This window comes from Vombatus ursinus, unplaced genomic scaffold (genome assembly GCF_900497805.2).
Source record: "Vombatus ursinus unplaced genomic scaffold, bare-nosed wombat genome assembly UNPS02014830.1, whole genome shotgun sequence".
Classification (NCBI taxonomy): Eukaryota; Metazoa; Chordata; class Mammalia; order Diprotodontia; family Vombatidae; genus Vombatus; species Vombatus ursinus.
The window spans coordinates 52977561-52989762 of NW_020954608.1; the positions used below are offsets into that span (position 1 = coordinate 52977561).

The 12202-nt window shown below is 40.1% G+C and overlaps 1 protein-coding gene across 2 annotated transcripts in view; it reads right to left on the minus strand.

Moving 5' to 3' along the window:
- Window positions 1-12202, minus strand: part of VWF (von Willebrand factor) — a 202486-nt gene that overhangs the window by 91973 nt on the left and 98311 nt on the right. For both annotated transcript variants that reach the window (XM_027838876.1, XM_027838875.1), the window contains exon 19: window positions 3560-3663. In XM_027838876.1, the coding sequence (XP_027694677.1) occupies window positions 3560-3663 (104 nt within the window). The remainder of the gene's footprint in view (window positions 1-3559; window positions 3664-12202) is intronic.

Here is a 12202-nt window from a genome sequence, read left to right on the forward strand (position 1 = left end):
AGAGCATTGGGCCTAATGTCAGGAAAATCTAGGTTCAGATCCAGCCTCAGATACTTACTAGTTAGCTGTATGACCCTGGGCAAGTCATTTAACCTCTTTCAGCCTCAGTTTCCTCATCCATAGAGTGGGGAAAATAATAGCACCTATCTCCCAGGGTTACTGTGAGGATAAAATAAGATAATACTTGTAAAGCATTTTTCAAGCAAAAGTAGAATATAAACGCTAGCTATTATTAAAGATACTTAATTGTTTGAATTGATTGGCAAAGAAAATGATTGTTTACTTTCTTTGAGTACTCCCCAGATACTTCTCTGACTTCTTCTCTGCTCTCTCAGGCAGCCTTCAGGAAAATAAAGATTCTAATCTGTGGCTTATAACATGTATGGTGCTCCAAAAACACTTTGCATATATGATTTCATCTGTCTTCATAACATAGCCAGGAGAGAAATAGAAGCCAAGGGACTGCTGAAGGAAAAAATGAGGTATTCAGTAGGAAAGACTTGTCTAAGATCACCTAGTCAAGAAGGTGAGAAAATTGTAACAGTCCAGAGTCAGGACTTTTATTAAGGGAATTCATTCTGTGAAGTTTGGATTCAGTCAAAGGGCCACACTTGAGGACCTAGAGGGCTACATGTGGCCTTGAGGCCACCAATGCAGGGGGTTAGAGTGGCTCACAGCGGGAGCTGGCATACGTCCACCATAACCTGAGGCTGTCTCAGGTAGAGGGGTTTTGAGCGACAAACCATCATTTTGGTGATAATATAAATACTTCCCTTTGTATTGCACCCTCTCTTAATTCGAACCACTATGTCTCCTACTTAGCCCCTACATTTGACTCATCATGAAATCCCAGCTGCTTTCTCAAATCACAGTTTGAAGGATATCCTCACATCTTTTGTTCAAGTCCTGAAAATTGTTCCTAATAATCAGTGCCTGGGAGCCCTCTCACCCATCAAGGAGTAGGGATTCACCACATATACTGTCACCTATAAGACTCAGCCATAGCCTTGGTGGGACAGATTCCACAAGTCCCTCTGGGCCTAAAATTTAAAAAAAAATTGAAGCAAAGGAGAAATATTCTTAGCAACATAAATGACTACAGAAGGACTAAAAAACTGTGATCCCAGAATCACAAAATATTAGACCTGAACATTAGACATCTAGTCTAACACCTTTATTTTGTAGAACAAAGAAAAGAAATGATTTGCCTGAAGATGTTCAGCTAGTACATAACACAGCCTAGTAGGGTCAAGTCCTCTGCCCACCTCCCCCCAAATCACAGATTTTTCCATTATAAAGTCAAGTGTGAACTCTTTGGGGGAGATGGAGATATCTAAGTAGCAGAGTGGACAGAGTGCTAGATTTGACATCTGAAGGATGGGGCTTTACATCCTGATTCACACACTTACTAGCTGTGTGATGCTGGGAAAGTCAGTTAACCTCTCTAGACCTCAGTTTCCTTATCTGTACAATGAGAAGGTTGAACATGATAGTATGTAGGGTCCCTTGCAGCTCTAAATCTATGGTCCTATGTCATGCAGGCCATGAGTGTGGTATCAAAAGCTTAAAATCCAAAGGGATTTGTCTTCTGCCATAAAACTTTCCCAAGGAAATTTCTCCCAGGCTACTCCAGCCCCTATAAATCTAATGAATATTAGAAAGGCCTCAGACCTAGAAAAAAAGCAACACTACAATGCTACTCCAAATTGTAGTCACAGCCCTCTCTGGGCCACCTCCCCATTGATGTTTAACACACTCCAGAAGCTGACAGTGAAATGTATACAACTGGAGATGAGAAAAGCTTCAGAGAGGAAAGATCTATAGCTCTCTTAAGGAATTATTCAATGTCCCTTTCTTGAGCCTAAAGCTCTCCAGAGGGAAGGCCTTTCATCATGTACTTGTGGGGTGGAAGGTCAAGGAGAATAGGGAAAGGGACAAAGGACTGGAAGTCGGAACACCTGGCTTCTTTCTATTCCCAGTTTGGTCATAAATTTGACAGTTCATTGTTGAGCAAATCATTTAATTTGCCTTGACCTCTATATCCCTGTATATATCATAATTCCTAGGACAATGCTCACAAGATCAGGCACACAAAAACACTGATGACAATGACTCTTCAATACTTCAAGGATATATGACTTCTTCATCATCTATCATTTCTGCATCAACGATGCAAAGAGTAGCCCTTGTGCACACTTTAGCAGAGAATCCTGTCACTAAAATCTTCATCTTCCAGTGTCACTCCCTCGGGTGATGAGCCTCTCTGAACTCATGTGGGTCTTTGGACAAGAATCACATCAGGTCAGACACACCTGAGGCCTTTCTAGACTGGGAAGATCTGTCAGAGTTTGTGTTTCTCCAGCATAGATTTAGAGAGCCTGGGATTAAACCTCCACATCACAATAAGGCATTGGAATAGATATTTAGGCTAGGTGCCTTCTGAGGTCCTTCTAAACCTGGGATAATGGAGACCCTGAACATGCACAGATCCCGCTGTTTGCTTGGCTGATGCAACTTCACAACATAGAGGATACTAGGGAGTTTTCATCTGGGAGAATCATGATCATGTGTAAGGAAAGTACACTGGAGAGACTGTGGAGCATGTGTAGACATTCTGTAGCTGGTTCTGGTTGGCTAAATATATAGAAAAGAGGAAGCTCATTGATCTGCTGTGGATGTATTCAAAAGCCAGCCTGCCATCTTCAGCTACTTCCTCTTTGGACTCATTTGCTCTTGGAAGATCTAGGAATACTTTTACATATGATTTCCAGTGAAGGAGGGGAGTCTCTGACCTTGACCTTGGGCATTTAAACAGATTAGTCCAGGCCAAGGGCTGTGGTCAACCCAGCTATCAATATTCCTATGAAACAATGGAATAACCTTTGGGTTGACCTTTGGGAATCTAGCCCAGCAATAGCTGAGACAAGAACTCCTCCAGTAGAAATGCTACGTTTGTGTGGGTACTTGAATGGATCAATGTTACGTATGAATTGAGCTAAGTTTTAAGCTGATTTCCCCAAAGATGGAGGAGAAAAGGGTTTAGGGAAGAGTGTGTCCTTGAGTTGGTAGGGGAAATGTTTTTAAATTATTACAATCCCTTTGAAATAAATATCCTTTGTAAAAGTTAATTTATAGTTAAATTAGCTTAAGTGTTTGGATGGAATTGGGGTACTAATCATCAGCCCTTATAATAATGGGGGTGAACACAGAGGTCTCAAGGCAATAGCAGTAGAGAAGAGACAGCCCAATTCTTCAGCCCGTGGAATGTTGAAGAGTGGTCTAATAGGACTGGCTCTAAGGGAGAGAGCCAGAGCACATGTGCTGCTCTAGCTTTCTGAGACATTTAGAGGTGATGAAGGTATTCCTTAAGAGTCTCTCTCTCTCTCTCCATTTTATAGGAAGGGGAAGGTCATAGGGAGGGGGAAAGATGTGCCTAAATTCCCACAAAATGAAGGTGGGAAGTCCCTGATTGTCCTGACTATCCTTCTTTTCGGTTGTCATCATGATGTCTCCCTTTCTCACATTCTCGTGCCTCCATTATCCCCATACTACACCTTACCAAGTGTTACAGTCTATCTTCACCATTTCTCCTGGCGCGTATTCTTTGCCCTTGTGGAAGCAGGGACATCTTTCTAGGGCAACACATCTGTTTCCATGCCGGACCTAAAAGAGACAGAATACAAAGGCTTTGTGGGTGACAATGACTCACCTGAGACCTCACTGGGGTAGAATATGCCACTAACCAACACTGAGGCTTTGAGGATGGTGGAGCCCTGGTTGGGGGAAGAATATCAGCTAAAGAGGAGGCACTAAGCCCAGGACTAGAAATTTTTTAAACATATATATATATATAGATTGATTCTGAGCCATTGATTTCTCCACTCAAAGTGTTCTCTACCCTAGGAGTCAGAGCTCAGTCCTAGGAAAGATATGATTAAATGCACAAAAGTGTTTAGAACAAGTGATCAATTCTCTAGGAAATCTGTGCTGGAGAATGGAATCACCATGCACACACACACATCCCCACGTACATCCCCATACACACATACACATATACATATCTCAGGGTCAATAGGATTAGGTGCCAACCCCCAAGAATTCAAGTCTGGACTAAGACAGATCACAGAACCATAGACTAGAATCACAGCCTTCTAGAATGTCACTGGAGGTCTTCACTTGGCAGTTGAATGACCACTTTAGGGGGATGTGCTAGGGAGAGGACTCTTGTTCAGATCCAGGTTAAACTAGACAGCCCCTGAAACCCCTTCTAGCATGACATTCCATCGTCATCATCATCATCACCTAGCAATTACATAGCACCTACTTTAAAGCCAAGTGCTTTAAAAATATTATCTCATTTGATTCTCACAACAACCCTGGGAGATAGATGTTCTTATTTTATAGGTGAGGAAACTAAAGCAAATAGAGGCTAAGTCACTTGCCCTGGTCACATAACTAGTAAGTGTTTGCCGCCAAATTTGAATTCAGATCTTCCTGATTTCGGGTTTAGCAGTCTATTCACTGTGCCACCAAGCTGTCTCTGTGATGTCAGAGCTAGAAGCAAACTTCAAAGGCTATGCTTTTAGAAGGCTATGACCTTGAGAAAGTCATTTCACCATTCTGAGTTATCTGATCACCCTCCTCATTTTTCAAATGTGGCAGCTTAGGTCTAGAGAAATGACATTGCTTCCCCAAAGTCAAAATTAGAAGATAGTGGTCTAGATTTCATGTCTCCTCACTCCTAGTCTCCTAGGCTAGTATTCTTTTTATGCCAATAAAAGCACTATGTAAATGTGTTAGTGTAGTTATTATTATAGTTATCATTACGTTACCATGCTGCCTCAGTTCCCTGGGAGTCCTTTTGGGTTCTGAAGCTGTCTCCCTCCCCACCCCACAAGTGCAGAACTAATGGTCACATTTAGTTCTGGATCAATAGTCACCCAATTCTCTTCTCACTTTCATATCCAATCGGTTCGGTCAAGCCTCTATTAACAATAAAGATGTATGCTAATAATTCCACTTTATTGTGACACCTACTAGTACAGGGACATGTTCTAGAATATAGATTCTTTAATAACAATAGCTTGTATTAAAATAATGCATCAAAGCTGAAAAAGCTCACAACAGCCTATGCATGACGAAGAATAATTTTGCATTTTGCAGATGAAGAAACTAAAGCTCAGAAAGGTGCCACTGAGGGTGTGAACTTGGGTAACTAGAAGGATGAAAGTGCCCTTGGTAAAAATAGGGCTACCACTCCTCCTGCTGTACTCTCCCAATTGGACTTCCAGCTCCCATCCTGGGGTCATGCTGATTGGTAGACCTCCAGCTCCCACACTGGGACTACAATGATTGGTGAGAGCTCACTATATCAAGCATCCCTAGTCACCCATCTTACTGCTATGTCACCAATGCTCATGTTATTCCCCTCAGCCTTATGCCCCCCTACACACACACACACACACACACACACACACACACACACCTACCTCTATTGCTTGTGGAAAGGAAATAACATTCAATTATTTTAAGGCTCCACTGACCACGCCTATGACTTCCTCCTTCCCTGTCCATCACTCTCCTATATCTTTTTGTTTCCCCATTAGAATAAGTTCCTTGAGGACAGGAATTGTCTCTCTTTTTTATTAGTATCCCCAGGGCTTTGTACATGCCTAGCACATAGTAAGCCTTTAATAATTGCTGTGTCATTCATGAATTCAAGTTCAAAAAAGAAGTGAACTTTTGAAGAAAGATGATGAGTTTTCTTTGGGGCACACTGAGTTTGAGATGGCTCCAGAACATCTATTTGTAAATATCTAATATGCAGTTAATGAATTATGATTGGTGCTCAAGAGAAAGAGTAGGATTAAACTATGAATTACAGATGATTCTACTTTATTCTCTCAAGGGCATTGGCCTTTTGAAAGAGCTTGGTTATTAACCTAAATGAATCTCCTATTGGCATGATTTCTGTCAGTTTGATGAAGTAGGAACTTCAGAAGGTGTGGGAAATTTTCTAAGTGCAATAGGGTCTTGGTCAATAGAGTTCAATTCTCAAAGCATGTGCAGCTCAGCCTGCTGCCAATCCATCTGGCAGGATTTAGAAAGGCATAACCACTTGAAATAGAAGTGTCCACTCCCTGAATCAGAGTATGTTTCCTGTCCCCTCACCACATCAAGAAGAGGAACTTTTCAATTGGCTACTGAATCAAAAGGCACCAACAGGCCAAGGTATTTTCTCTTTAGTGCCTATAGCTGCATTTGATAGCTAGAAGACCTGAATAATCAATGTGAATGTGAGCTGAGCTAAGGATTCCCAGAGCTTTACAAAGGCTACTTTAGTATTGTTCAAATCATAGTCTTAGGGTACTACATAATCTACCTGCATGCAAGGCAAGGTTTAACTGGGCTCCCATATTTACTCTCTGGATGAAAAGTAATCCTACAGTCATGTCATTCTCAGATAACTGGGCACAGAGGAGGAAGAGAAAGAACAGAAGAAGAGAAGAGAAGGTGATCGGGAAAAGGAAGTCTAAAAGAAAAGGAGAAAGGTTCCAGAAATACAAAAAATACATATATTAGCAGCACTTGTAGCAAAAAACTAGAAGGAAAGTGAGTACCCATTGATTGGAGAATGAAGAAAGAAGTTGTGATATATGAAAGCAATGAAATATTATTGCATAATTTTTTAAAAAAGAAATAAGAATTAAGAGAAATTGGGGAATATTTAAATGAACTGATGTAGAAGTGACCAAATAATGTAAAAGAAAGCAACACTGAAAGTCTTTGAAACAATGAAATGACCAATCTGGACTTCAGAAGACTGACAGTGAAGCAGGCCCTCTGCTTCCTGGTAGGGAGGAGGTAGACTATGTAGGCATATATTTTTCAAATGTGACTAGTGTGTTGATTCGTTTTGCTTACCTGCACCTACTCATCGCAAAGAGGGCTTCTGTTGAAGAAGGAAGGATTTACTAGGTGGTCGTAGAGATGCAAAAAAGAATGTTAATAAGACATTTTAAAAGAAAAAATAAAATAATATTCTCATCTATTAAAATAAATGTTAGAAAAGAAGGAGTGGAAAGGAAAAGAGGATGGTATAGTAAAAAGATCCAAGAGGTTTTTGTTTGCTTTTTGGAAAGGGGAAAGATAGTGTTAAGTTTGAGATGCCTATGAAACATCCAATCTGAGGTGTCCAAGAGTCTATTGATGATTCAGGAGTTACTGGAGCTCAGGAGAGAGATTGATAGAAATAAGGAAGTTAGAAAGAAGATGGATGGGGAAGGGGAGGAAGACAATGAGTTTAGTTTTGGAGCATGTTGAGTTTGATGTATCTACAGGACCTCCAGTTCAAGATGTCCAATAAGCAGCTGGATATAGGAGACTGCAAGTTGGGGCAAAGTTAAGGCTGAATAAATAGACCTGAGAATCATCTGCACAGATATGATCATTGAAGCCATGGGAATTAGTGAGATTTACAAAGTGAAATAATATCATTGGAGAAGAAACAATATGCAGCAAAGGAGATTGAGGAGTGTTTAGACAATAGGAGAAGTAGGAAAGAAGAGAGTATCAAGAAGAGAGTGATTAACAGTCTCAACAGCTTCAGAAAGGTCAAGAAAGGATGAGGATTGAGAAAAGGCCATTAAATCTGGCAATTAAGAGATAATTGGTGATGTTAGAGAGAGTGGTTTCAGTTGAATAATGATGTTGAAAGCCAAATTGCAGAAGGTTTAAAAATGAATAAGAGGAGAGTAAGTAGAAGTATCTAATTTTGCTAGCTTTATCAAAGATTTAATCAAGAAGAAGCAGGTACTCAGATCAAGACAGTGATGCAAGACTATCCCCAAGGACTCATGATGAAAAATGCCATCCACCTCCAGAGAGAAAACTGATCAACTCTGAGTGCAGATTGAATCATATTTTTTTTTCACTTTCCTTATTTTTCTTGCTTTTTTTTGCTTTTTTTCCCAACATGGCTAATAAGAAAACATGTTTTGCCTGACTTCACATGTATGATTTTTATCATATTGCTTGCTTTCTCAATGGGTGGGCAGGGGTCAGGAGGGAAGGAGAATATTTGGAACTCAAAATTTTAAAAATGAATGTTGAAAAGAAGAGGTATCAGGGATGGCTGGAGCAAGTGAAAATGTTGAGGATGAGGGAGACATGTGTGTGTTGGCAGGCAACAGGGAAGGAGCCAGAAAATAGGAAGAAATTAAAGATTAGAGAGTGGGGATGATAGAGGAGGTAATCTGGAACTAGTTAGGGCTAACTTGAACTATAGAAATAATATTTTTAATAGCTATAACACAGACATCGGTAATAAGCACTCCTCTTCGATCAAAAATACTGGTCAAATTGTCCAAATATCATGTATTTAACAATTGGAATTGGAATTAAGTCCTTAGTTTTAGTGATGGCTTTGTGAGCTCTCTTGTATAATCCATATAAGTCACTTAAGCACTCTAGGCCTCAGTTTCCCCAAAGGCAACATGAGGAAAACTGGACTAAATAATCTCCAAAGTCCCTAGCCAAGTCAAACATCCGGCTAGCAATAACTAACTTAGCCAGCTGTATTCTGTCACCATCCTGTGGCCGAAACAGGTAATACTGGGATGCCAAGGAACAAAAGATTAGCTTGGGAGTTTGCTTCAATTCCAAGAGCCTTTTTTAAGGGCATTCTCTGTGCTGGATACTAGGGATACAAAACCAAAAAAGAAAACAGTCTTTGCTCTCAAGTAGCTTACTGGAGAGAAATAGCATGTGCACAGAAAATATAAAAGAAACACAAAGTGGCATTACAAAGGAATTTGTTGTTCAGTCATTTTCAGTCATGTCTGATTCTTCACGACCCCATTTTGGGGTTTTCTTGGCAAAGACACTGGAGTGGTTTGCCATTTCCTTCTCTGGTTCATTTACAGCGGAGGAAACTGAGGCAAATAGGGTAAAGTGATTTGCCCAGGGTCACCCAGCTGGTAAGTGTCTGAGGACAAATTTGAACTCAGGAAGAGTTCAGGAAGTGCCCTGGTGAAATATGAAATGGAAAGCTGTCTATAGAGATCATTTTGTACGTACAGGGAACACAGTAAACATCTTTCGTAAAGGCAAATGAATAGGAGATGAAAGCAAAGGCAGGTGATGAAGCAGCAACACAAAAGATTATCCCAGATACAATAAGATAATGTCAGGTATTGTAAATCTCACTTGAAGCCAAAGCTAGTGCTGAGTGTGATAAAAAGCAGTTTTTGCTGTTGTTTTGGTTTGGGGTTTTGCTATAGTGAAGGCGCACAGGACAATAATAGACAATACAGTGAAGATGGAACTAGTCCCCTCACTAACTTCTATTTTCTTCACCAAGGAAAACAATCCTTAGGAGTTAAGATAGAAATGGTTAATAGGCAAATGGAAGCCAAGATAGGTAAAGAGATAACATGAGAGCATCTAGCTGCCCTTAATGAGACTGATTAATTCACCAGACCTGAGGAAACTACACCCTAGGGTGCAAAAAGTACTGATGGGTGTGTTCACTGAACCACTGTTGGTGATCATGGAAAAATCGTGAAGGTTAAGAGAAATGCCACAAGACAAGGGACTGGTAGATATCCCAATTTTTCAAAAAGGGAAATAAGATATATTCTTAAAACTGTGGGACAAGGTACTTGGGGTGGTGAAAGCAAGGCTCAAGAAAGTCAGAGTGATGGTGTGGGACTGGATGCTGACATAATTGGGAAGAAGCGATTCAGATCAGAGTCCAAAGCTGAGGAATCCAATTAAAATTTGCGAAGCCAAAAACATGAGAAGTACTCTAGCACAGACTATTTGCCTAAATTCTTCCAAGTCTTCTTTTTATCCTAGAGGCCTTAGTGCCTCATACCTGGCTGGCACTAATGTTCAGAGAGAACCAAGAAATAGTCTCAAACAGAATATCAGCTGGGCCCAAATTGGAGATTTCAATTGCAGCCACAATTTCAGCTGAGAGCACATGACCTGTACTATAGTCAGCATACCACTTGTGCTTAAAGAATTAATTTACCTTTATTATTCTGGTTAATTCAATCAAAGCAAATTGCACATTAGCCTTGCTTTCTAATGACGTGAACCAAACAATAATCCAATTTGTAGCAACATGGACACCAGGTAAGTACATTATAACTACCTATTGTTGGGGTACAAATCTCCCAGTTATCTGACGGGTATTCAGCTCTTTCCTCTGAACCACGCCTGAATCCATAAGGAATCCCCACTATGTCTTCATTTTATTTTTTTCAGACTGGCCAACCACTCAGGATTTAGGATAATAAAATCATCATTGTGCTTATTAATATTTAATTATGTTTATTCTTATTTGCCCCCACCAAAAAATATAAATCCAACAACAACCTCATTGAGATTCATTCTGAAGGAGCCAAGACTCTTGGTTGCTATTCCTCGAATTAATCCAATATCCTAAATGATGCTTCAAAATCTCTTTCCTCTCTCCAAGCCTCATTTCCTTCTCATACGGAAAGAACTGGATCTTCTAGGGATTACGTGAGAAGGAATAAAGTGATATTTGTTAAGGATTCTGAGCCTTCCAGGCAAGATGCTAAAGGTGACAGGAAGCTCCTTACCATCCCAGCCTCTGTTTCATTTTTCTGGTTCTTTCACAGCCTGAGGTCTTCAGTTTGGATTGTAGACTATAAACACCCTGAGCACAGGGAATGTTTTGAATCCTTTGTCTTTATACTAGGCAGCATCTAGCACAATGCCTCACACATAGTGTCCAATAAAAACCTGTCAGATTTAATTTAATTGAAGTGCCACTCACACTAAATAATTGCCTTATGCTAAGGCATCAAAAACAAGGCTTCCTTTGGACACCATAGTTGGTGGGTAAGTTCTATAAACATCAATATGGCATTAATATGAACTATTTCCACTAAGTTTTCAGTCTTTTCAGAGGCCTGGTAGGGGACTATAACTCAGAGGAGAATTGGCAAGAAGTATTCCCTAGTGGCTCTCCTAGCAAGTTCAAAAGGGTTTAGATATGGGAGGCATGGAATATATAACTCTTTGCAAGCCCGAAATTTCATCCTTCCTATCAAAACTTACTTTGCAAAATTCTAGTGGCAGATAACTGAGTACCCAGGAATTATTAATAGCCCAACTTAGTTACCCAGGGCTCTCCATTTCAAATCCCCAGGCATGTATCCCCTATTTCTATGCTTTAAATATATAGTATCAATGACATCATGTAGGAAAGAAAAATCATAAGCTCTTTGAGAACAGGAATCATTTCCAATTTTTTTTTTATATTCTCAGCACCTACTGATCATGTTTTCTACATAACCAGTGTCAACAGTGTGCTTGGTGTGGAGAGAGATAAAAGTTTAGATTAGATAAGATATAGCCCTTATCAAAGCTTATCTAAGAAAGAGATAAAGACACAAACATTGATAATCACGATAAGCAATCTTACTTAAGTGCATTAGAGAAATGCAAACAAAGATGTGGTCTCAGGGGGAAAGTCATTACTGACAGGACAGGGGTACAATAAGGAAAGGCAGATTTCAAGGAAGAGGAAGACTCCAAGTTAGACTAAAAACTAGGAGGGAATCCAAGAAGTGAAGAGAGAAAGAGTGAGAACATTCAAGCATAAGAAATAGTATTAACAAAAGCATAGAGGCCAGAAGAGTCAGGCCATGTTATTAAACAAAAAAAAAAAATTTACTTTAAAGAATGGAGCTGGACCACGAAAGAATGCAGGGAGCCAATAAACATAAGATAAGGCTGGAAAGAGTGCTGCCAGATTGTGGAGGGCCTTGAATGCCCAATAAGCAAGCATTATAGTAATAGAAAGCCATCCAAGATTTTTGAGCAGAGAAGTGACATGAATCAATCTACAAATAAGAAAGATTATTTTAGCAGTGGCATGAAGGATGGAAGGACAGCAAGGTGGTACAATGGATAGAGCACTGGGCTTGGAATCAGGAAAACTCATCTTCCTGAGTTCAAATCTGGTCTCAAACACTTAGTAGCTGTGTGACCTTAGGCAAGTCACTTAATGTTGTTTGCCTCAGTTTCTTCATTTGTAAAGTGAGCTGGTAAAGGAAATGGCAAACCACCCAGTATCTTTGCCAAGAAAATCCCAAATGGGATCATGAAGAGTCAGACATGACGGGAAAACAACTGAACAACATGAAGGATGGAGTGGAGAGGG